We start from the raw sequence: 27,210 nt of genomic DNA, 5'->3' as shown, positions 1-27,210 counted from the left end.
AAAAACGTTTTTTTTTTATTTTATTTCTAATTTTTTTACAGGCCCTACCAGCGGACATCATTCAAAACGAACCCCAGCTCAAAACCATATTATACGAAGATGACGCACATATATCCATGACCGAAGCTGTGCCCGGTCGCGTACTCGCTAGGCCTGAAAACCTTGCTCCAGAAGCAAAATTAGAAAATAAAAGAAGAACTATTGTCTATGAAAACGCCGATGTGTCCATGACTCTGGTGGTATCGGGAGGTATACAAGAAATAAAGGGTAGTGAAGATCGGAGAAAAACTATTGTTTTTGGCAATGATGATGGTAATGTCTCCGTAACTGGAGTGTTGCCGGCTAATATAATTGATGAAGTAAAAATTCAATCTAACATGGAACAAAGAAAAACTATAGGTTTTGTTGATAAAGATGGACATGTCTCTATGACTGGAGTTTTGCCGTCAAATATAATTGATGAAGCTAAGTTAGTTCCACCACCAAATATGGAACGAAGAAAAACTATTGTTTATGGTAATGATAATGGTAATTTGTCTGTAACCGGCGTTTTGCCAACTAATATAATCGATGAAGCGAAATTAACACAACTTAATACAGGCCGCAGAAGAACAGTAGTTTTTGGAAATGATGATGGTAATTTATCAATGACTGGTGTAGCACCGGCGAATATACTTAATGGAGCAAAAGTACAACAGCCAATTGAACGCAGAAAGACCATAGTTTACGATAATGATGATGGAAATGTTTCTATAACTAGTGCTATACCAGCCAATATTATTGATGCACCAAAAGCAATTCAACAATGTATGGATCGCAGAAAAACTGTTGTTTTTGGAAATGATGATGGAAATCTATCTATGACTGGTGTAGCACCAATTAATGTACTTGATGGAGCAAAAGATCCCAATGAAGAGCGTAGAAAAACCATAGTTTATGAAAATGATGGGGGTAATATCTCAATGACTGGAGTAGTACCTGTCAATATACTTGACGGAGCAAAAGAAATTCAAGATATTAATACAGATCGTAGAAAAACCATAGTTTATGAAAATGATGGGGGTAATATCTCAATGACTGGAGTAGTACCAGTCAATATACTTGATGGAGCAAAAGAAATGAATACAGATCGTAGAAAAATCATAGTTTATGAAAATGATGGGGGTAATATCTCAATGACTGGAGTAGTACCTGTCAATATACTTGACGGAGCAAAAGAAACTCAAGAAATTAATACAGATCGTCGAAAAACCATAGTTTATAATAATGATAACGGAAATATTTCTGTCACTGGGGTAGTGCCAGTTAACATATTTGATGTAGCAAAGGAAACCCAACAACCTAATGCAGATCGCAGAAAAACAATTGTATATGATAATGATCAGGGTAACATTTCTTTAACTGGAGTAGTCCCCGTCAATATACTTGATGAAGCAAAACAACTTCCTACAGATCGTAGAGAAACCGGAAAAATCGTAGATGATGGTAATGTGCCTAATACAGGTGTCTTAACTAATATCCTTGATGATGGCGCAAAGGTGCAACCTCTAAACGCAATACGCAGAATAACAGTCGTTTATGACAGAGACAATGGAAATTTATCCAAGACTGGTGTCGCACCGATTAATATACTTGATGGAGCAAATAAGCAAACACAACATAAAACTGTATATGTGACTGATAATGGAAATTTGCCTCTAACTGCAGCAGCGTCAGAGAACCTTGAGGTTGCCAATGAACCAAATACAGAACGCGGAAAAACTGTTTTTGATGATGATGATAACTATGTGTCTGTAACTGGAATAATACCAGCTAATATTATTGAAGAAGAAGCTAAATTGATCCAGTCTCTAAATGAAGAACGCAGTAAAACTATCGTCTATGGAAATGAAGATGGAAACTTATCTGCGACTGGAGTGACACCGGAAAATATAATAGATAAAGAAAGTGATAAACAACAGCCTGAAACCAATCGTAAAAGCGTTTATGGCGTTAAAGATGGAAATATGTCTGTAATAGGAATTCTGCTTGCCAATATGCTTGACCAAGAAGAGGGAAATATAATTACTCAACCTTCTAATGCGGATAACAAAAAAACCGTTGTTTATGAAGAAGTTGATGCAAATATGTCTATTACAGGAGTTATTCCCAATATTATTGATGAAGCAAAATCTACGCATACTCCTAATGAACGCAGAATAACTATCGTTTACGAAGGTAGTGATGTTTCAATGACGGATATCGTTCCGGCAAATATAATGCCTGAAGATACCAACATCGTAGTACCAGAGACACACACAAGTATTATATGTGAAAATACTGAAACTCAACAGAATGAACTCGAGGTTTTTGATGAAAAGGATGAACAGGTTGAAATGATAGAGGCAGTTACTATACCAAAACTAATAGAATCTGATGAAGAAGGTGATGTTTCTATGACGCAAGCTGACGGACCGCAGTCGCCAAAGAATCTTTGTTCAGCCACATTTAATAAGTCATTGGCTAATCAGGATATAACATCAGTCAACAAATCTTTGGCCGGCCAAAAAAAATTCGCCATAGATAACACTTCAGCTGACCAAACATTTGATAAATCGGTCGATCCACACTCGGCTACCATTAACAAGTCTTTGGCTGGCCAGGTTTCTACTGCATTAGAAAAGTCGGCTAATCAGGAGCAAACTTTCAACAAATCTTTGGCTGATCAGGTCCTTTCCACCACATTCAATAAGAATTCAGCTGACGTAACAACCGCAGAAAAATCGCAGGTCGATCCACATTCAGCCACATTTAACAAATATTTGGCCAACCAGGAGTTAGCCACAACCAAATCATTAGCTGGCCAAGAATCAGCCACATTGAACAAGTCTGTGGCTGGGCAGGATTCCACAATCAATAAAACTTTAACTGCTCCTTCAATGTCAATGAATAAAACTCTAACCAGCAATGTTTTAGTCTACGGTGCCACAACTGAGCGTGAAGCCAAGGGTAGTGATAATTCATACATAGTAGGGTTAAATTTAGAGGATAACCAATCTGAAGAATCCCCAAACGCCTCACTGGCTCTATCTAAGAGCTCCGCTGAGCAGTTGGCCAGGTCTCGGGAAGAAGCAGTAATGACACCACCAAAAGGATCTGTTCTCGATGTATTACTTGATATGTCGCAGGCTTCAGGAGAAGATATGTGGAATAAACCACAAAGTAACACTGTAACTGAACCTGTCAGCAATATAACTGTGACTGCGACCGATACTGTGTCTACTTATGAAAGCTACATCCTGGTCAAGGATGATGAACCGGATGAACCAGCGTTGGAAGTCACCCAACCTTTAGCTATAGAATACAAGAAGCAAAAGCATGGTATAGTTTGTAACCTTCAAAGGAAACTCAGCGAGCTAAAAGACATGCTGCATGTCAGACCGAAATCTCCCAAAAAAAATAAAAATAAGAGTGAAACGCAGGATCTAACGCATAACACTCCAAAATTGGATACTCCCAAAACTACTGATAGTTTCGAGAAGAGTAAATTGCCAAAGCCTTCTTTAAATTCTACAAGTTCAAATTTGGATACTCCTAAAATTAATGAGAGTTTTGAAAAGAGTAAAATGCCAAAGCCTTCTTTAAAGCTTAAAGCCTTCAAATCTCCAAGTTCTCCGAATAATGTTCAAGAAAAGAACAAGTCAGTGAGTATCGATTTGGCTTCCGAAATGTTTATACATGACGATGAAGAATCTGTGGTAGATAATCAGATACAGGTGGATTTGACTTCTAATGAAGACAAGGAGCAAGCGGACACAACTAGATACCAAGCAAATGATACTAAAGCAATTTTAGATGCTTTGTCTGACTTTACTGATACAAGACGCTCGGGAGACTTTGAACCCGCTCAAGACCAAAATAAGACTAAACGCAGCTCCGCTCCGGATAGAAAATCCATGGTCATATCAAGAGAAGACCTGTTTCGAGGGATCTCCATGGCCCAAGCGCTCATGAAAACTGAAATGGCACAGACGGAGATAGAGTTAGATGCGACAGAAGGCAGTTCAGATGATCAGGAGCCTAGTCCACCGCGCCTTAGCGGAGAGGTCGTCAAAACTCTACGTTTCGATGACGATGATTCTATTCTAGAGTCTAAAATCCTTCAAAAACCTGTATCAACTGATTCTCCCCCTATCCGAACTTCCTCAGTCATACCAACATACGAAATCAGCGATCCGGTGAAGGAGCTTATGAAGGAACTTATAAAACCGCTGGCGGATGTGGAGCAACCTTCACCGAGCAGACCTTGTCAAAGCTCCCAAGCAAACCATTTAGATTCCAGCCAGATAGATTTAATACCTGCCAAACCTATTTCATCTCCTCGCTCCTGTTTAACAAGGAATGAAAAAGAGGTAGCTCACTCAGAAACGCATGTAGAGTCACCACGGAGAGAACCGGGACCTGTAATAGTCTTCGATCCATCCAATCCGCTGAACAATGTTGTTATTCCACCGGTGGATCAAGCGGTGGTTCACAAGTACAATCCGATCCAGTCGGCACACAGCATAAGTCCAAGCATCCGGAGCATAGAGAGTCAGTGTTGCCAGACGGAGGCCCCGGGGCCGAGGAACATGGACGTGGGCATGGTGCTGGTGAGGTCCACGGTGGACCGAGGAGTGGCTTCCAGCTTGATGCTGGGGGGCGTCGCGGTGGATCGAGCAGTCGCCACTAACCCCGCTGTTAAGGACTGTGAAGTTAATACGTCTATAGTAATGAAAGGTAATTGTAATTATATTTGGTTTACTCATTTAGATGGTGCGAGAACTCGCATGCGTGGTTCGTTGCATCGTTTAGTTCTCGCATCATTATGTACGCAATTATTCGATAAAAGAAATAGACTATGATCATGCTAACTTTGCACATTCTTATAAAAAAAACCGGGCAAGTGCGAGTCGGACTCGCGCACGAAGGGTTCCGTACCATAATGCAAAAAACGGCAAAAAAAAAAACGGTCACCCATCCAAGTACTGACCCCGCCCGACGTTGCTTAACTTCGGTCAAAAATCACGTTTGTTGTATGGGAGCCCCATTTAAATCTTAATTTTATTCTGTTTTTAGTATTTGTTGTTATAGCGGCAACAGAAATACATCATCTGTGAAAATTTCAACTGTCTAGCTATCACGGTTCGTGAGATACAGCCTGGTGACAAACGGAGGGACGGAGTAGTAGTAGTGCGCTTTTTTACTGTAAAACCTTTGTCTACCATTATTTCTCTAAAATATTTTGGTACAATAACTAATTTGTATTATATTGAAGGCAACCGCGAGCTCCTAGCGGACAGCTCTTCCCTCACACTAGTGGACGACGCCCTGCCTCGGTCGCCTGTCCGCGTCATCTTTAGTTTGGACGAGCCGTACTCGTCGGTTATGCTCGACTCGGACCTGTCGTCTGTGTACGACTCGTCCGAGCTCGGCCGGAAGAGGGGACATGTCGCGGCTAAAGGCCCGGAGGTAAGATACTACCCATATAACCATTCCAGTCGCAGAATCACAAAGTGGTAACTAAATGTCAGATGTGTCGTAACAGAGTCCACACAATGTGTCTAGAATTGTTTCGAAACAAAGTGTCGTCGCCGTGTCTACACTTTTCCGTAACAAGGTGTCGACACATTTGTGTGCACTTTGCGTGCGGTTTGCGACTAAATCTGACAGCAAATTTGTGACAGCAAATGTCAATATAAAATACCTATTGAAAACCAAGGTTTGTCAAACTACTATTAGTGTCTCGTGTGCTCGTAATTCTAGTAAGTCATCATGGTCAATGCAAATGATAATAATCGACCGAAACCATATAAACACCCAACACCCGTCAACCTTTTACAGAAAAGTTTTTAAAGAAATTCAATAAGCTACTTAGGTCAGGCAACGAATGCTCCAAAAGTTGTAGAGGGAAATGCTCGGAACACAATTTTTGACTCCGTAACTCGGTTTGACAAGTTAGGAGGTGAACATATCAAAAGTCCCCGGCCGTAGCCCTGGAGCGGGGGGGAGAGAGGGGGCTTTGAAGGTCCCATTTTCCCGTTTTTCGATTATATCTCGGAAACTATGCATCTCAGCGACATGGCCACTTATACAAAATGAAAGTTAATTTAATTTGTTACAAGTTTATTCAGTCAATTTTTTCGATATGTTGAATAGTTTTTGAGATATCCGCTCTTGAAAGTTTATTTAGGGCTCTCAATTTTATCTTGATATATCTATATCAGTGAAGGTGCTAGGCCGTGTTTGGTATCGTTTTCGTATAAATCTGGGGTGCTGAATCCATTTAAGATATCACATTGACACCATTCCACAAAATAAAAATAAATCTTTTTAGGGTTCCGTACCTCAAAAGGAAAAAACGGAACCCTTATAGGATCACTCGTGCGTCTGTATGTATGTCCGTCTGAATACACAAAATAGTTCTTTACCTATAGATGACAGGAAAACCTATTAGAAATGTGCAGTCAAGCGCGAGTCGGACTTAATGTACGGAACCCTTAATACGCGAGTCCGACTCGCACTTGGCCGGTTTTTTTGAAACTCTTCTTGACGCTTAACCGCTGAACCGATTTCGTTGAAATTTGGTATAGAAATAGTTTGCGTCCCGGAACAGGACATAGGATAGATCTTATAACCAAAATCATCTTTTGAAGGTGTGAAAAGTGGCGTGGAAATTTGTACGGGAAATCAATAACCGCTGAACCGATTTATATGAAATTTGGGATGGTCTACATCTTTGATTTAGTTAAAAATGATGAAAAAACATGACTTCAAACCTAAACTTAAACAGTATTAACTTCAAGAAGTCAATTCTGAATTCCCCCCTACACCTCATTTCACACCTTTAAAGGATGATTTTTGAGATAACTTATTATATCCTGTCTCGGGACTCAAAATATATGTGTACCAAATTTAAATTAAAACTGTTCAGCAGTTTAAGCGTGAAGAGGAGTTTAAAAGAAAGTATTTTAATAAGTTTATATGTTTTTACTTCGGAATGGTGTCAATGTGATACCTTAACTAAATTTGGTACTGCGAATTTATACGAAAACGATACCAAACATGGCCTCGTAGCTTTACTGTTGTAGAAGTCAAAATAAAATTGAGAGCCCTAAATTCTTATTACTTGGCCAAACTTGTGTAGAAGGAAAAGGTAAAATAAAAGTCTTCGGCAGGAATATAAGACACAAATATATTTTTTTTTTGCGTTACTATTTCATTCATCAAATATAAACATACCTTGATTATACTATTCTAGTGAGATACTCATAGATAAACAAAAACATTTACTTAAAAAATTACAAGGTCGAAATGTCACGGAACTTGTGAGAGTAATATGTGAAAAATATAAACTTTTATGACAAAAAAAATCTGGACACAATTTAAGAATCACCCAATTGCGTCGAGGAATCATCTGTATTTTTGCTTGTTTCATTACCTCCTCGCTTCTTTTTTGTCCTTTGTATTCTGTAGCAATTTGTTAGATCTGAAAATAAAGATAACTTGCGTCGTCATGGATGTCGATTTATTGGTTTTAGGGAGTGCAGAATTCGAAAACGATGATCATTTTATAATCCAAGATGGCGGCTACGTATTTTGTCATAAAAGTGGAATCCAAAATAGTCACCATTTTCGAAATCTGCGCCCCCTAAAACCTATAAAATGACATCCATGACGACTTTTATGACATAGTGCATGGCCGCCATCTTGGAATCCAAAATAGTCATCATTTTCGAAATCTGCGCCCCCTAAAACCTATAAAACGATATCCATGACGACTTTTATGACATAGTGCATTGCCGCCATTTTTAAATTGAAAATGTTATCAATTTCGAAATCTGCGCCCCCCAAAACCTATAAAACGACACCCATGACGACTTTTATGACATAGTGCATGGCCGCCATTTTGGATTCCAAAATGGTCATCATTTTCGAAAGCGGGGCCCCCTAAAACCTATAAAACGACATACATGACGACTTTTATGACATAGTGCATGGCCGCCATCTTGGAATCCAAAATGGTCATCATTTTCGAAATCTGCGCCCCCTAAAACCTATAAAACGACACCCATGACGACTTTTATGACATAGTGCATGGCCGCCATTTTGGAATCCAAAATGGTCATTATTTTCGAAATCGGCACTCCCTAAAACCTATATATCGACACCCATCTCGACTTTTATGACAAAGTGTTTTGCTACCATCTGCATGCAAGACATTTCTATTATTTTTACGTACAAAAATGGCCCCCTGTCAACTTTCAATCGAGATTTAATCGATAATTTATTCGATTAATATTCAGATTAATTCAATTTCAATCTATGTTAAAAATTTGAGAATTAACTTTTTTTATTCCATTAATTAGTCGAATAAACAGTTAATCGATTAATGCCCATCTCTGACCACGGCATTTTTACACTTTGAGAATATCTGAAAACAAATCAACACAAGGAGCCATTTTGCAAATCCAGTAACATACCAGTAACTTTGTTATTACTTTTGACAGCGCGTGTCATGTGTCAACACAGAGTCGACACAAAGTCGAAACATTGCAACTACTTTGTGACTGCAATATTTCTCAGCCTTAAACCATATTTATACATCATAATTAACAAGTTTCGTAGTATGTAAAGCGTTATTTCTGTTATTTAAGTATAGTATACGCATCGAAGTACTAAAAATGCTTCAAATAATATAGTTATGAACAAAGGCACTGAGAAGTAAACAATTTCATTTCCGGCTAAACTAAAACAATGTGGTGGCGCGTTGATTATATTACACTTAGTTTATCAAATCACTCGAGCAGTTTAATTCCCCATAATAATTTAAGTCATATTGTAATATAAATGCAAACAATATATAATTACGTCTTGTAATCCGTTTTAGAGATGGCGTATTAATGTCACTTATTTTTATTTAAGTATTTTTCCATCTGACAGTTTCCATTTGACAGGAACAAAATGAACGAATGAACGAATGATTTTGGCATAAAGTAGTCGCAAACCCGAAACAATGTGTGCACACGGCGACCACACTTTATGTCACTTTGTGTCATGTGTCGACCCTTCCCCATTTCTGGTAACTGTGTCGACACGGCGACGACTCTGCGACTGGAATTGTGACCGAAACAGACGGTGTCGACACAAGATGTGTCAACACCGCGTCGTAACGGCGACTGGAAATGGTTGTATGGGTAGCTTAAATAAAAATTCTTATTCTTATTTTTGACCTCATTAACTTATATAGTTGTCTATAGGCAAAGAGAATAGATAGTATAGAGGAGTCCTGTCATAGTAAATTTTGTAGTCACAGTAAATTTACTGCCATCTATCGACACACGACTAAAACTCAAAATGAAAACGTATAAAATTATCAAAAAAATGTATATATATGGATAAAATGATTTTATTATTTTTATATCATTTTGACCCATGTTCATTCACTGATATCTATGTGTTAAAATTGTTAAATATGAAACGGTGTCGTCACGCCATCTAGCCGACCATAGGCCAAAGGTGTGTGCGCCATCTATCCGAGAATGACTTTTTCTTGATTTCCAAGGCACGTTTTTTCCTTAGACTATATTAATCTTTTACGATCTCTTTTATGTAACTACATATGTCTTTGGTATAGGTAACGCCGAAGCCAGCCATGAAAGTGCAGAAAGTGTCCAGAAACACAAAGGTTTCGAGAGGCCCAAGAAGCCAGTCTCCTAAAGGGAAGGAAGCCTCTGTGTCTCGTACGAGTAGCAGCAAAGGTTTGTACTTTATTATATTATTTACTCATGGCTGTGGGGACTGTGGGGAGACACTCCTGACTTCGGTCGAACTCGGCTCCGTTCGGCCAGAGAGAAATATAGTAAGACAAGAGTGCTCACTCCATACATCAGTTTTGGTACCAAAAATATTACTATTTTCATAGTCGACATCTAGCATCGAGTAGCGGAATTATCAGTACTTTAAGTAGCAGTAGTAGTACTGTCAAGTGACAATAGATGTAGCACCGACCGGAAAGTCTTATGTTGTTGAGATTAGAGTTTCCGGTCAGTGCTACCATCCATTGTCACTTAACAGTACTACTACTGCTACTTGAAGTACTGATAATTCCGCTACTCGATGCTAGATGTCGACTATGAAAATACTAATACTTTTGGTACCAAAACTGATGTATGGAGTGAGCAATCTATGTATTTTTTTCTCTATGGCTCGGCTCAGCATGGCTCCGAGCAATTATTACGGTTGGCACCACTTGACTTCCTTGTGCGTGCACGACCACAGATAAGATAATCACTTGAATTTTGACAACCCTAAATAGCCGAAGGGATAGTGCCATATATTAGAAAGGGATAGCATGATTCGACCCTGAATCGCTGTCAAACTTCGGGGTAGGAAGTGTCCTTTCTGTACGGTAGTACTATTATTTCTTCTGTGCTCATGGCTCTGTGAGCTGTACCTTTTCTTTGCATAGTCATAGAGAAATAAATATGCAAAGAGTGCTCACTCCATACATCAGTTTTGATAGCAAAACGCGGGTTATTTTCGTAGTCGACATCTAGTATCAAGTAGTGGATTTATCAGTACCGCTACTTGGCAATAGATGTCACGACGAACGAAAAGTCTAATGCTCAACAATTTTCAGCTAATATTATAACCGGATTAACCGGAACCTTCTGCTTGTAATATTAGTTGTAAATTGTTGAGCAATACACTTTTCGTCAGTGGCGACACTCGTGACATCTGGTGTCAAGTAGCGGTACTGATAAATCCGCTACTTGACGCTAGATGTCGACTACAAAATAACCCGCGTTTTGATATGAAAACTGGCGGTCTAGCATAAGTTGCGTTCTCGCGCGCGAGTCTATACTTGAAGTCGCGCAAGATGCATGGAGTCGCGCGCGAGAACGCAATTCATGCTAGACCGCCTGATGTATGGAGTTAGTACTCTATCCTTACTTATTTTTATTTTTCTAATTTGTCAGTAAAATAAAGTAGTATCATTGCAAATTTGCAATGACAGTGAAATTGAGTTTTCACATCACCTATTCGAAAAAGGGCTTTTTATTCCCCGCTAGGAGGGATCAAAGTGGCACTTTTTTTCCCTGCTAGGAGGGATCAAAGTTGTACTTTTCTGTTCTAGGACACGATTTTTTCTTTCTTGCATACTATTTTTTTTTGGTCAAATAATACATATTTTGGAACATAACAATTTCCTCATAGTTGATGTGAAAAGCAGTATGTGTCACACGGTAACAAAATTATTTCGTCTTGGGCGTTAACACTTGAATCCCTCATTACGCTCAGGATTCTACTTTACAATCCCTCACTACGTTCGGGATTCTATTGTAGAATCCATCGCTTCATTCAGGATTCAATGTACGCCCTTGACGGAAATATATCATTTTGATCCCTTCTAACACAAACTACTATTATAATATAAGTGTGTCAATAAAGTAATGTGTGTAATACGCGGCAGGGTCGACGGTGACGGTGGCGCAGCTGTACGCGTGCGCGCGCAGCGCGACGTCCGCGTCCGCCACCGACTCGCGCTGCAGCAGAGGTGAGTCTCTTCAAGCGGCCTGCTCTGCAACTGCGACTGCAACTTGTATGGGAACTGCACGCCGACGTCGCAGTTGGCGTGCAGTTGTCGGTATCGGCCTTTATTTGATACATACTAATCATTATGTATTATGTAGCATTTATAAGACTGTTAGAGTCAGACCGAGAAAAGTCTGCAGCGATTTTGATAGCCCACGCAGTTCAAGTGTCATTTTAAACGTCAATGAAATTATGACGTATAAATAAGACTTGGTCACAAGGTAAACAATCATGTGTCTATTTTTTTTTTCATATTGAAAAACGCTTTAAAATATTAGTTTAAGTATATTACTTATGAAAGCCAAATAATGTAAAATGAAATGAAATGAAAATCTTTATTTCAGGCAACTAATGGCCCATACATAAATACCTTAAAACTAGCATACATATTATATAATATTTTATAACTAAACTTTAAAAAACTAAACACTACATATCACATTATGGCTCCGATGCATTACGCAACCCCGCAGTGTCAGGGAGCCGGCCGCGGAACCGCCGAAACTTGACACCCTTCGGCCAAAACTCCTCCTTGGTGAAGGTCGCTAGATGGTCGGTAAAAGATCGTATATGATTTATAATTCTAAGATATTCGCTGTGACTTATTTTTCAATGGTGATTTTTAATAAAAAGACATGTCAAGATCGCTTACCTTCTTTCTAATGCTAAAAATTTGTCCCCCACCGATGAACAGCTGAAGAGTTAGACCAAGAATAGTCTGCAACGATTTTGATAACATACGCAGTGCAAGTGTTAAATGTCATAATTTCATAGAAGTTTGACGTTTAAAATAACACTTGCACTGCGCAGTGGCGTAGCTAGGCGTGGGCGAAGTGGGCCGTCGCCCACGGCCTCGGGCCCCAAGGGGGGCCTCGCGCGAGGCCCCTTCGGGCACAGTGAAAGAAAAGGACCTCGCAGATGCGACTTCGCCCACGGCTAGATTAGTTTTCGCTACGCCACTGGCACTGCGGGTGCTATCGAAATCGCTACAGACCTGTCTTGGTCTAAATGTAAATGCCCGTTTTCTTCAAAAGAGCATATATGACCTTTTTTTCTGTTGGTCGTGTCAGACTGGCGGCCCGAGCTCCTTCACGAGGCGAGCTCCAAGAACCTGGTGGCCGAACAGGAGTCCAGCGTCAACGTGGTGGCCAAGATCGACGTGCTACCCTTCATGGGGTAAGTCCGCGCCACCATAAGAGATACTCGTACTTAGTTATTCCTTATTCCCGTATTTTGTTTTGACATGAATGGATAAATTGTTGACATAAGATTAATTATTGTAACGCTACGTCTTACGTAAGCGAACAACTCGCGACGGCGGCGCGGCGACGGCGCGGCGCGGCGCGGCGCGGCGCGGCGAGGAAGAAACAAAACGTTGATACGTATAGGTGTGTCCTACTCACACATGAGCGATTTAGACGCGAAGCGGCGCGGCGTGGCGCGGCGCGGCGAACGCGCGGCGAACACGCGGCGCGGCGCGGCGCGGCGAGGTGAAACAAAACGTTGATACGTATAGGTGTGTCCTACTCACACATGAACGCGGCGAAGGCGCGGCGCGGCGCGGCGGCCTTGTCCGACTAGGGAGACACTCCCCGATCGCCATGGCCGCACGCAGACACGGTTTTTAGTAAATTCGTATTTAAATTATGAGTAAACTATGTCTTTATGTGGTTATGCAAGTAAGTGCAGCGTTCTTCGTTGTCTAAAATTTTGGTTTACTGGGATTTTGAATTGGCACCGCCATCAAAAACTAAGTACACAATTACCCGGGTGGTTATTAATTTGCTTATTAGGTACTAGCTTTTGCCCGCGACTTCGTCTGCGTGGAATTAGTAATTTGGGTACCATAATTTTTAAACAAATCTGCTTTTTATTACATCCTTCTTTTCGCCCCCAAAATGGATGACTAATTACAATTAGTCAAAAATGCGAACTTTCTTTATTTGTAACGAAATTAAGATATTATTTTCTTTTATTTATTTATTAATTTTGACGTGATAACGTCTTATAAATCGATGAACACCGGTAGCAATAGCATGCACGACAAAGTGTCACGTTGTGGACAAATCTCCATGGTAACGTTGTGGACAGATCTCCATGGTAACGTTAAGTAATGTAATGGTAATGTTTTCTTATGACGTTATCACGCAAAATTATCGTCCGTAAACCGACATTACAGACAACCATATTTTTCTATCATAACATCACTTCCACCTCCACTCCAACTTGGAGGTTCGAGAAGTTGAAGAAGTTGGAGAAGCTGTAGAAGTTGGAGAAGTTGATAAAGTTGAATAAGTTGGAGAAGTTGAAGTTGGACAATTTAAAGTTGGAGAAGTTGGACAGTTTGAAAAAGTTGAAGAAGTTCGAGTTGGAGAAGTTGAAGTTGAATTTGAAGAAGTTGGAGAAGTTGAAGTTGTAGTTGAAGAAGTTGAAAAGGTTGGAGTAGTCGAATTTGAAGAAGTTGGAAAAGTTGAAGTTGAAGAAGTTGGAGTAGTAGAAGTTCAAGAAGTACGAGAAGTTGAAGTTAAAGAAGTTGGAGATGTCGACGTTGAAGAAGTTGAAGAATTTCGAGTTGGAGAAGTTGAAGTTGAAGAAGTTGAAAAGGTTGGAGAACTTGAAGAAGTTGAAAGGTTGGAGAAGTTGAAGTCTAAGAAGTAGATGTTGAAGTTGTAGAAGTGGGAGAAGTTGAAGAAGTTGAAGTTAAAGAAATTGGAGAAGTCGAAGTTGAAGAAGTTGAAGTTGAAGAAGTAGGAGAAGTTGAAGAAGAAAAAGTTGGAGAAGTCGAAGTTGGAGAAGTTGAAGAAGTTGAAAAAGTTGAAGCAGTTAAAGTTGGAGAAGTTGAAGTTGAATTTGAAGAAGTTGGAGACGTTGAAGTTGAAGAAGTTGAAAAGGTTGGAGGACTTGAAGAAGTTGAAAGGTTGGAGATGTTGAAGTTGAAGAAGTAGAAGATCTTGAAGTTGAAGAAGTGGGAGAAGTTGAAGTTGAAGAAGTTGAAGTTAAAGAAGTTGGAGAAGTCGAAGTTGAAGAAGTTGAAGATGAAGAAGTAGGATAAGTTGGAGGAGTTGAAAAAGTTGAAGCAGTTCTAGTTGGAGAAGTTGAAGTTGAATTTGAAGAAGTTGGAGAAGTTGAAGTTGGAAAAGGTTGGAGAACTTGAAGAAGTTGAAAGGTTGGAGAAGTTGAAGTAGAAGAAGTTGGAGAAGTTGAAGTAGAAGAAGTTGGGGAAGTCGAAGTTGGAGAAGTTGAAGTAGTTGGAGAAGTTGAAAAAGTTGAAGCAGTTAGAGTTGGAGAAGTTGAAGTTGAATTTGAAGAAGTTGGAGAAGTTGAAGTTGAAGAAGTTGAAAAGGTTGGAGAACTTGAAGAAGTTGAAAGGTTGGAGAAGTTGAAGTCTAAGAAGTAGATGTTGAAGTTGTAGAAGTGGGAGAAGTTGAAGTTGAAGAAGTTGAAGTTAAAGAAATTGGAGAAGTCGAAGTTGAAGAAGTTGAAGTTGAAGAAGTAGGAGAAGTTGAAGAAGAAAAAGTTGGAGAAGTCGAAGTTGGAGAAGTTGGAGAAGTTGAAAAAGTTGAAGCAGTTAAAGTTGGAGAAGTTGAAGTTTAATTTGAAGAAGTTGGAGACGTTGAAGTTGAAGAAGTTGAAAAGGTTGGAGGACTTGAAGAAGTTGAAAGGTTGGAGATGTTGAAGTTGAAGAAGTAGAAGATCTTGAAGTTGAAGAAGTGGGAGAAGTTGAAGTTGAAGAAGTTGAAGTTAAAGAAGTTGGAGAAGTCGAAGTTGAAGAAGTTGAAGATGAAGAAGTAGGATAAGTTGGAGAAGTTGAAGTTGAATTTGAAGAAGTTGGAGAAGTTGAAGTTGGAAAAGGTTGGAGAACTTGAAGAAGTTGAAAGGTTGGAGAAGTTGAAGTAGAAGAAGTTGGGGAAGTCGAATTTGGAGAAGTTGAAGTAGTTGGAGAAGTTGAAAAAGTTGAAGCAGTTAGAGTTGGAGAAGTTGAAGTTGAATTTGAAGAAGTTGGAGAAGTTGAAGTTGAAGAAGTTGAAAAGGTTGGAGAACTTGAAGAAGTTGAAAGGTTGGAGAAGTTGAAGAAGTAGAAGATGTTGAAGTTGAAGAAGTGGGAGAAATTGAAGTTGAAGAAGTTGAAGTTAAAGAAGTTGGAGAAGTCGAAGTTGAAGAAGTTGAAGTTGAAGAAGTAGGAGAATTTGAAGTTAGAGAAGTTGAAGAAATTGAAAAGGTTGGAGAAGTTGAAAAAGAAAAAGTTGGAAAAGGTTGGAGAACTTGAAGAAGTTGAAAGGTTGGAGAAGTTGAAGTTGAAGAAGTAGAAGATGTTGAAGTTGAAGAAGTGGGAGAAGTTGAAGTTGAAGAAGTTGAAGTTAAGGAAGTTGACGAAGTCGAAGTTGAAGAAGTTGATGTTGAAGAAGTAGAAAAAGTTGAAGTTAGAGAAGTTGAAGAAATTGAAAAGGTTGGAGAAGTTGAAGTTGAAGTTGGAGAAGTTGAAGAAGTCGGAGAAGTTGAAGTTGAATTTGAAGTTGAAGAAGTTGAAAAGGTTGGATAACTTGAAGAAGTAGATGTTGAAGTTGAAGAAGTGGGAGAAGTTGAGGTTGAAGAAGTTGAAGTTAAAGAAGTTGGAGAAGTTGAAGTTGAAGAAGTTGATGTTCAAGAAGTAGGAGATGTTGAAGTTATAGAAGTAGAAAATGAAGAAGTTGGAGAAGTTGAAGAAGTTCGAGTTGGAGAAGATGAAGTTAGAGAAGTTGAAGAAGTAGAAGTTGAAGGACGAGTTGAAGAAGTAGGAGTTGAAGTTGAAGAAGTTGAAGTTAGAGAAGTAGAAGTTGAAAAGGTTGGAGAAGTTGAAGTTGAAGTAGGAGAAGTTGAAGTTGAAGAAGTTGAAAAGGTTGAAATAGTTAAGTAGGAGAAGTTGAGTTGAAGTTGAAAAGGTTGAAGTAGTTGAATAAGTAGGAGAAGTTAAAGTTGAAGACGTTGAAAAGGTTGAAGAAGTTGAAGAAGTAGGAGAAGTTGAAGTTAGAGAAGTTGATGAAGTTGAAGAAGTTAAAGAAGTAGGAGAAGTTGAAGTTAGAGAAGTTGAAGTAGGAGAAGTTAAAGTTGAAGTTGAAAAGGTTGAAGAAGTTGAAGTTAACGACGTTGAGAAGGTTGGAAAAGTTCGAGTTGGAGAAGTTGAAGTTAGAGAAGTAGAAGTTGAAGAATTGTTGAAGAAAAGGTTGTTGATTCCCCATACAAACTTCCACCCCCTTTTTCACCCCCTTAAAGAGGGATTTCTGGGATAAAAACTACCCTATGTCCTTCCCCGGGACTCAAACTATCTCTATACCAAATTTCATGAAAATCGGTTCAGCGGTTTAAGCGTGAAGAGGTAACAGACAGACAGACAGACGGACACACTTTCGCATTTATAATATTACTAGCTTTTGCCCGCGACTTCGTCTGCGTGGAATTAGTGACAGCAGCTAAAGTAGGTATGGCGCCTGGATAATTCTAATAGCAATGATTCAATTCGCGCATTGCTTGCTTCAATTATTAGGCAATTCATTAACTCTTTCAATTCCACCCCCCCTTGCACTCTCTTCAGGGATGATTACCGACATAAAAACTATCCTATGTCCTTCCCCGAGACTCAAACTATCCCTATACCAAATTTCAACTAAATCGGTTCAGCGGCTTAAGCGTGAAGAGGTAACAGACAGACAGACACACTTTCGCCTTTATAATATTATATATATTTATAATATTAGTATTAATATAGTATGGATAGTATGGATTAATTACGTTTTGGCAGAAATTGGCTTTACGACGGGATAGGGACTGGACAAGGATAGGGGTGGGGTCTGGTATATAAAATTTTTTTTTGTGCTTTTCAGTGGGTTGGAAGGACCTCAAAAGGAAACAACGGAACCCTTATACTCCTTATAGGATCACTCGTGCGTCTGTCTGTCTGTCCGTCTGTCACAGCCTATTTTCTCGGAAACTACTGGACCAATTAAGTTGAAATTTGGTACACATATGTACATTAGTAACTTAAAGATGGACATGTTTTTTTTATAATTTTAAAATACATAGGTTCGAAGTTATTTAAGAAAATAGCCAAAAAATGACCATTTATCTCCAAAACTACTGGGTCTAAAATTTTGAAAAAAAAAATATACAAAATAGTTCTTTACCTATAGATGACAGGAAAACCTATTAGAAATGTGAAGTCAAGCGGGAGTCGGAATTATGTACGGAACCCTAGAAACGCGAGTCTGACTCGCACTTGGCCGGTTTTTTTTAAGAAATTATATTAAGTTATTTTGCTTTTATGTTTGTTTTTTTTTAATTGATTTATTTATATTTTTATTTATTTATTTATTTATTTAAACTTTATTGCACAAAGTATATACAAAAATGTACAAATGGCGGACTTAATGCCAAATGGCATTCTCTACCAGTCAACCATAGGGCCAAACAGACATCTACAATTGAATTGATTTTTACTTTTTTATTTCGTTTTATTTATTTTTGTCTCATTATGACGATCGATTGATCTTGCTGCGCGCACGTAATACAGGGACCCACTCCCTCTCCCACTCGCACTCGCACTCGCACTCTCAATCCCACTGAAAACCGCATCAAAATCACGGACAAACATACATACATAAATACATACCGGTCAAACTGAGAACCTCATTTTTTTAAGGCGGTTAAAAACCAAAGTAGTTGCTCTTTTCTGTGAGCTGTAACTTCGCAATTAGCTTAAAAAAATTAAAATAATGACATAAATTACTTTGCCGAATCTTTATTACAGCGAACTCAGAATAGTCGTAAGTGCCATAGACGCTACTGGAGTTAAGTCTTTTATGCCAATTTCCGCGAATTTGAATATTTTTTAGTTTTGTGCCTATAGATTACAGGAAAACCTATAAAGAAATCAAACGGGAGTCGACTAATCAAATCATAGCCGGTAATTCTATATACGCAACGCCTCTAGCCGCGTCATATTCGCGTCTAAAACTCAAATGGATTGATCGCGCCCGTTCCGCGCCGCGCCGCGCCGCCGCCGCGCCGCTTCGCCATCGCGTCAAAATCGCTCACCTAGGACACTTCTGTAGATGCAGGAGGCTGACTTTAGGGTTATAAGCTAACAAGCTAGCCAAAGGTATGTAATTTAGATAAACAAATGAAAGATAATATTGGTTTAAGTACTTACTGTTTATTATCACAATATCAAATGTATCCTCACACTTAACTCACCAATGCAAGCATAGAACAATTGCTTTACGATATTTAAGCAGAAGCTTTAATAAAATAATTTAATTCGCAGATTAGTACTTTCTCCTTCAATCTCCTTTACTGTTGGTGGTTAAATCAGGACTGACTAAAGGCCGCGTGGCCACTATTCCCGCTACTTTACGCGTCATCACTGTCGGCCAATCAGAATGCCGCGCCACCACTTTAGCAGCTCCCTGATTGGTCGACGTGCCAACTGTCAGTCTTGGTTTAATCATTACACTTACTTATTTTACTAAATAAATCAGATTATTACTAATAAAGTACCAAATGGATGTAAATAATATGTTATTAATTATATGAAGCTAACAGTCGGCCATCCAAATTGATGCAACGACCTCGTAAATCTAAAATGATATATGAAACAATAAATGTTACTGACTAAATATAATCGATCAATTAATAAGTAACAGGCTATACGATATTAAAGTAAATCATTGTAACAGATGGATATTAACAACGACTAATTATACAGCACAAGTTAATGAAATAAACAGTAGTTAATAGCACATCAAAGGTACTTTAGTTAATACATAGGTAGTTAAAGTTTTATACATAAAAGGCATTATTTCATGGCCTTATCTTATCTATCGGTGATCAAACATTATTTAATAGCCAATACAGGCAAACAAGAAAAACTATACTAGTCTTATCCTAGCAGGCATTATTTCATGGCCTGTAAAGTACATATGAACAGGCGTTATTTCATGGCCTGGATTTATATATTAACAGGCATTATTTCATGGCCTGGATTTATATATTAATAGGCATTATTTCATGGCCTGGATTTATATATTAATAGGCATTATTTCATGGCCTGGGTTTATATATTAATAGGCATTATTTCATGGCCTATGCTTACTGGAAAAGAAATATCATTATCAACATAAAATAATTTAATAAATCCTGGACTGTATATTTATGATTATATATACATATATGCAATAAAATCTGCGAAGAACCCTAAATCAGTTTTAGTATTCGTAAATTAATCATTCTAAGTCTGGTCATCAACTTCATCATCTTCTCCGGACGAGATATCGTGAGGCCTCACATAATTCAACCAAGGTCTGATTTTATCAACGGCTACTACTGTGGAATAATTTTTGGAACCCTTTTTCGTCATAGGGGTGTCCTCAATTTGGTACCTATCATAATCAAACACTTTAGTTATTCTATATGGGCCCTGGAATTTAGGTATAAGTTTCTTACTACTCCCGGTAGCTTGAACTTGTCTTTCAACGCGGACTAAATCCCCAACCTCGTATTTCTTAGGATTACAACGTTTTGCGTCATAATATAATTTTTGGGATTCCTGTGACGCCTCTATATGCGAATTTATATCCTCCCTGATCTTATCTACATCTTGACAGTTTGTGCTAGTGATGTCGTCAGTCAGCTCTGTCAGAATACGACTCTCACTGGACCCTATTAACCTTATACCGAATAGTGCCTCCGCCGGTGTACGATTAATACCTTTATTGTACGTATTATTAAGTCCCCATTGGACATCGGGCAAGTGGTCGTCCCATTTGTTTTCGGCTGATCCAATGCATTTCGCAGTCAGAGCGTCCAACAAAGTCTTATTATAACGTTCCACTTGTCCGTTGGCCCTGGGTGTGGAAACGGCATTTAATACATGCTTAATATTCTTCTCACTTAAGAATTTCTTAAAAGATTCGCTAGTGAACGAAGTGCCACGATCGGTAATAATTCGGCGAGGAACACCGAAAATTCCAAAGTACTCGCGAAAAGTATTAATAGATGTTTGAGATTTGGTATTTCTGACAGGTTTCAAATATATGTATTTTGTAAACGAATCTATTATGACCAGTATGTAGACGTTACCCCTTTTACTCCTAACAAATGGTCCAACGTGATCGGCATGTAGCGTATCGAACGGAGTATCGATCTTCTGAATTGGATGCAGATATCCCGGCTTTTTACCTCCGCCTGACTTAGAGTAAGCGCATTCGAGACAAGATTTGACATATTTTGTGACAAAACCACGCATCTTGGGGAACCAATAAGAAGCTCTGATCTTTTCTAGGGTTTTGTCTACGCTGAAGTGTCCTATGTCATCGTGATTCTGCCTAACTACTTGCCAACGCACACCTTTCGGAACTACCCATCGGTCGCCATCGGGAGTTACTCGAAATAACTTGTTATTCTTAATTTTGTAGTTGGATTTAATATCAATGACATTATCTAACTCAGGGTCATTTAGGATGCCAATTATTCTCTGAACCTCACTGTCTGCATTCTGAACGGTAGCTAGCCAATCCGAATTTACTATATTAAAAACGTTATGTGAATCGCTAACTAACGGTGACGAATCAGGGACAGGGTTGCGGCTAAGCGCATCCACGTGAGACATTACTTTGCCAGGCCTATACTCGATGTTGAAATTGTACTCCTGCATTTGCTCCCACCATCTAGCAACGCGAGGCAGCATGTCTCTTTTTTGAAAGGTAGCTCTAAGCGAGTTACAGTCTGTAACGATCTTAAAAACAATTCCTACCAAGTATACTCTAAATTTATGCAAAGAGGCCACTACGGCGAGCGTTTCAAGATCATAGGACGAATAATTTTGCTCTTCTGGGGTGGTTTGCCTACTGAAATACGCCACAGGCTTAAGGATACCATCCCTATTTCTTTGGAGCAAAATACCAGCGACGCCTATTTTGCAAGCGTCAGTGTGTAACTCGGTGCTTGCCTTAGGGTCGTACAACGCCAAGGTTGGCTTTTGCGCTAACTCACGTTGAAGGGTTCTAAAGGCCTTCTCTTGTTCTGGTCCCCAGAACCATTTGACGTCATTTCTCAACAACTGTGTCAAGGGTTTGGCTATGACAGAAAAGTGAGGTACAAACCGCCGGAAAAAACTCGCAAGACCTAAAAATTGCCGAACATTATGCTGGTTTTCAGGAACTGGGAAGCGTTCCACTGCCTCTATCTTCTTTGACCCTGGACGTATCCCATTTTCAGATACTTCGAAGCCAAGATAATCCACTGTACGACCAAAAAAGAAACACTTCGAGAGTTTTAGAGTAAGGCCCGCGTTACGAAACAAGTCTAAAACCGACTTTAACCTTGACATTCCCTCAGCAATATCCTTTGATGGTATAATAACGTCATCTAGATAGGCTAAGGCTTCCTTATGACGGGCCGAGCCCAGGACCTGGTTCATAATACGCTGAAACGTTGCAGGCGCATTGGCGAGACCGAAGGGCATCCGATTAAATTCGTAATGCCCGTCGGGTGTTACGAACCCAGTCTTATACCTGTCTTCCTCGCGTATGGGTATTTGATAGTACCCTGACGCTAAGTCTAAGGTGGTATAAAACTGGTTACCCGCCAAAACATCAAGTTGATCGTCGATGAGGGGCATAGGGTAGTTTTCCTTCACCGTCTTTTTGTTAAGAGCTCTAAAATCGATACATAGGCGTAGTTCCCCAGTTTTCTTCCTAACAATAACGACTGGGCTGGCATAGGGTGACGTAGAAGGACGAATAATATCATTATCCAACAGCTCTGAGATCATGTCCCTTACCTTTTCCTTCTCCGATGCAGCTAACCTATAAGGTCTATAAACAACGGGGTCATCATCTTGTAGCTGTATGGACATATGCCCTACTGACGTGATACCCAGTTCTGACAAATCGAAAGCAAAGCTGGTTCTATATTCATTCAGCAAATTTATAAGTTGGTTTCTATCCTGAGAATTGAGATCTTCACCACATCTTAAATCGCAGTTTGATATACCAGAGCCCTTCTCTACATTCCGGGTCCTAATATTCAAAACATGTACACTGGTCTCTTCCTGAGCTATCCGGCCACGTGCAACCAAGGCATCTTTGACTAACGAACAAGTATTAGGAGCAGGGCAATCTGCCATAATTTGACCTACCCCTCCAACACCAACTCGAAATACGCCGGACGATATAGAATAATTTACTCCATTGTTTACTCTTAACCCTCCTTCTATAAAAACGTCGCCTTCATAAACCGGGTCAGTGCGTACCGTAATGACGGTCGGGCCTGAGATCTGGACATCACTATCGCAAAGTAGTCTGATTTTATTATGCACAGTAGCTAACTGATCAACTTGAACTTCATCTAAATGACTGCTATTGTTGTTATTCACAATAGCTGATGGATCAACCCGAGCTACATTTACATGACTACTAGAATTATTATTCGCACTACCTAATTGATCAACCTGAACGATTTGTAAATTTGTACTAGTTTTAATCATAAGGATATGAGGTTGTTCTGTGTACGTCTGCCCAATTATCAACTTGAAAGGACTGCTACTATCGGGGACAACTAGTAAGTCTACATTAGCTGCCACACCATCCAATGTAATCTGAACGTTGCGTCTTCCCAACGTTTGTACTGCCCCATTTCCAAATCCGTTAAGTACCGGAAAATCACGAGTTAAATTGATTTCTAAATCATCTTTAATATTAAACAGCTTTATAAACTGTGAAAGATTGATCATCGAAATTTCGCTGCCTAAATCAACAAAGCAATCAATCGGTATACCATTTACCAAGGCCGTTTTAAAATATTTATCATTTGGTTTTTGAACAGGGGGCTTTACAGACGTTGGAACTATAGATGAAGTACTCGAAATATTGCTCTCAGCAACGCGCATTGCTATCTTTTCATTAGGCAGCTTTGCATAGCACTGTTCGGTTTCGTGGCCTACTCTCGAACACCTACCACATTTCTTTAAGGGTAGCGTACATTGGGAGGTAATATGACCATCTTTCTTACAATTAGAACACCGCAAAGGCCTTTGATTTACGCGTACCTGACCATCCTGAGTCCTTGAGGGTAAGTTTCTGGGAAATTTACGTTCTATATTCGGTTTTGTGTTTCTAGCATTGCGCAGATACGGTAGCAATTTATTAGGATCGTCATATTGTGCTGCTTCCGCACCTAACCTTACGGAACGATCATCGATGCCGTGTAAAATGCACTCCACCGCACGCTTGCCGAAAATATCACATCTACTTATTAACGCTACCTTCTCATAGTAATATTCCTCCAAAGAGTCGGAGAATCGGGCCCTTTTAGCTAACATGTCGGTGAGCATAGTGCCATAATTCTCCTCGGATGGAAAAGCTAATAAAAGTTTTTCCTGCCACTCGACCCACGAAAAGAGAACAGACGGGAGACTCTCGTACCACCTCTGTGCAATACCTTTTAATTTTGGCAATGCAAAGTGCACAATCTGCTTTTCTGTCCAGTTGTAGATGCTGGCGCATTCGTTTACCTTATGCAGCCACATTGTCATAGTCTGTTCTTTTTTTCCTGGGTCGAATTCAGGTATCGTATTATTCATAGATAATTTATCTAAACCAACATTAGGACTACTAAATGTCTTTAAAGCTGATACTAGGTCTGCAATATTAGTATTACTCAATGGCTCACCCGTATCCTTGGTTCTTCGCTCGCCACGACTGCATGCCCTGTGTCCACTCGAGTTGCTACGTCGAGGAGTTGAGCGGCGCGATCGGCGGCTGCGCCGGCTCCGTGACCGACGTGTCCGGCTACGCGAGCGGTGCCTCGATGGCCCCGGAGCAGCCGCGTCAAGGCTGCCGCTCACGTGGCTCTGCTGAGTGCCGGGGTCCCGGCTGCGCGTCCGTTGGTTCCGCGTCCGACGGTTGCCGCTCACGTGGCTCTGCTGAGTGCCGGTGTCCCGGCTGCGCGTCCGTAGATTCCGCGCCCGACGGCTGCGCGACCGTTGACTGCTCGAGCGTCGGCTGCGCCTCTCGCCTCGCCGACGCGGGTCTTCGTCCGGAGAGCAGCGGCTGATACGCCCCGGCGAACGCCGACTGGTGCGGCTGCGCGACCGCCGCGGCGCCCGGCTGCTCGTCCGCTGCCTGGCTCTGCTGCGCGACCGTTGGTGCCTCGAAGCCTCTCTCGTAGGACTCGTGGGGGTATACAGCACCCGGCTCTGAGATCCAGTATTCATAGCGACCTGGAACGTTCAAGTTATTCGCGAAAATCACAGCTGACGTGAACTTGAATATATATGATATACTCTTTATCAATAATTACACATTAACATAGCAGAAAAATGCTACAATGATTGTGATAGGACCTCTAGATTTTAAGTTGTTTCGTCGTTTAAAATAAATAGGGTAGTATTACAATTAATTTTAAACTAGCACACACTATTCAACTCTTTTCCAAATTAATACAAGTACTGTAAGCATATCGCAGCAAAATACATACTGATGCTATCTCAGTGGTAACCTAGGTGTACCTAGTTTTGGTTTAATTACCACTTACAGTAACTCATTTGTATGTATGAACGTGATTCCTTAACAAGAACTACATACCTTTGTTAATTTTCTAGCAATCTTTTCAAAAGCAAAATTTATAATTCAGAACGTAGGTAGTGGACGTAGCGGTTTAACGAAAACAAAAGCACAAAGCAGAAAAAGAAAAAAAAAATGTATTTATTTATCACTCTAATAGTTCATATATCCCACTGGCTGAGATGTAGATGCAGGAGGCTGACTTTAGGGTTATAAGCTAACAAGCTAGCCAAAGGTATGTAATTTAGATAAACAAATGAAAGATAATATTGGTTTAAGTACTTACTGTTTATTATCACAATATCAAATGTATCCTCACACTTAACTCACCAATGCAAGCATAGAACAATTGCTTTACGATATTTAAGCAGAAGCTTTAATAAAATAATTTAATTCGCAGATTAGTACTTTCTCCTTCAATCTCCTTTACTGTTGGTGGTTAAATCAGGACTGACTAAAGGCCGCGTGGCCACTATTCCCGCTACTTTACGCGTCATCACTGTCGGCCAATCAGAATGCCGCGCCACCACTTTAGCAGCTCCCTGATTGGTCGACGTGCCAACTGTCAGTCTTGGTTTAATCATTACACTTACTTATTTTACTAAATAAATCAGATTATTACTAATAAAGTACCAAATGGATGTAAATAATATGTTATTAATTATATGAAGCTAACACTTCCATATGCAACAACGGTTTGTTTTTTCCGTGCCGCGTCTCGCCGCGCCGCCGCCGCGCCGCGCCGCGCCGCGCCGCGCCTCGCCGCCCGACATTCGCGTGCAAATCGCGCCGCGCCGCGTTCGCAACGAGATCGCTTACGTAGGACACTTCTATGGGCATCAAAGGATTGATTTAGCCGCGCCGCGCCGCGCCGCGCCGCGTTCGCGCGTTGTTCGCCTACGTAAGACGTAGCGTTAGACATTTTTTTATTTGTATCTATTAAATAATATTATGTACACATATTTAATTACACAAAACAAACATTCAACTTTAACGGGTAGCTGCAATTTCTTTGTCTACCCCGAACATTTTTATAAACTAATTTCGGGTAGTTTAGTGGTGTTTTATTAATATCTCGGTTTACATTTGTTGGGACGTCAGTCTTTCCGTGACCACAGCTGGTGCAACTCAGCTGAAACGTCGGAATTAAAGGTAAAAACAATGAAATTATATCGCGGTAGACCCGTTGAAGCGGTTAGGGTTGGAAGATTTTAAATTAAAGGCCCAAACGCTTTCTATAAGGTAATTTATTCTAAAAGTAACCCGAGCGGTGGTCGTGGTAGTGGTCCGTTAAATTTAAATTAGCCTGTCTGGTTCCACTGACGTAGGTGGGACTCCCCTGACGTGGCAAGGTGGTCGTGCAGGCCTTGTGGTCGGTAGCCGGGACGTCTCGGGAAGCGCCGAGGTCAGCTGGTGCGTGAAGCCGGGAAGCCTCTGGAGGGCCTCCTACTCTGCGTCGGATCAGCAGGTCCCTCCTGCCGCCGTAGTTGTAAGCCGTCTAATTGCACCCTGGAATGTACATCGTCCAGCTTTATATCCACGTATTAATTGGCCGCTCGGTATGAACCCCAACGATGACGCTAAGGAAGCAAGGGAGTAGCGGAAAGTAGATGGTGGGTGTTCATAACCAGAACGGAGTTACAGCGGTTAAGTAATTTGGCAAGTAGGTACCAAAAGCAGAGTGCAAGATTAGGAAATTAAATTACAATAATAGGGTTCAACTAAAATGATTAAAATGCAATGAAGCTAAGCTTGTGATGTAGGCTATTAATATTCTAAAGTTAAATAATACGTTAGGCCAAATGTATGAGACGCCATTTTGTAGCGGTACATTTACCGTTACGCCGCGACGCGGCGGCTAACAGCACTTACTAGAATGGAACTATTTTACAATACACGACACAGGCAAGGCACAATTAATATTAAGATCTGAAAAATAAGCGTTAAGCACAATATAATTTAGCACACTAAATTCTTAAAAACTAAGTAACGTTCAACA

At 40.1% G+C, this 27,210-nt stretch overlaps 1 protein-coding gene across 1 annotated transcript in view; it reads left to right on the top strand.

Moving 5' to 3' along the window:
- The window catches only part of LOC134803533 (uncharacterized), a 63,547-nt gene that overhangs the window by 9,056 nt on the left and 27,281 nt on the right, over positions 1 to 27,210 (top strand). Inside the window, exons 12-16 of the mRNA XM_063776332.1 lie at positions 42 to 4,758; positions 5,297 to 5,490; positions 9,656 to 9,779; positions 11,495 to 11,578; positions 12,687 to 12,792. Coding sequence (XP_063632402.1) covers positions 42 to 4,758; positions 5,297 to 5,490; positions 9,656 to 9,779; positions 11,495 to 11,578; positions 12,687 to 12,792 — 5,225 coding nt within the window. The remainder of the gene's footprint in view (positions 1 to 41; positions 4,759 to 5,296; positions 5,491 to 9,655; positions 9,780 to 11,494; positions 11,579 to 12,686; positions 12,793 to 27,210) is intronic.

The sequence above is a fragment of the Cydia splendana genome, chromosome 26 (genome assembly GCF_910591565.1).
Source record: "Cydia splendana chromosome 26, ilCydSple1.2, whole genome shotgun sequence".
NCBI classification, from domain to species: Eukaryota; Metazoa; Arthropoda; class Insecta; order Lepidoptera; family Tortricidae; genus Cydia; species Cydia splendana.
This window is presented reverse-complemented; position numbering and strand designations above follow the sequence as displayed.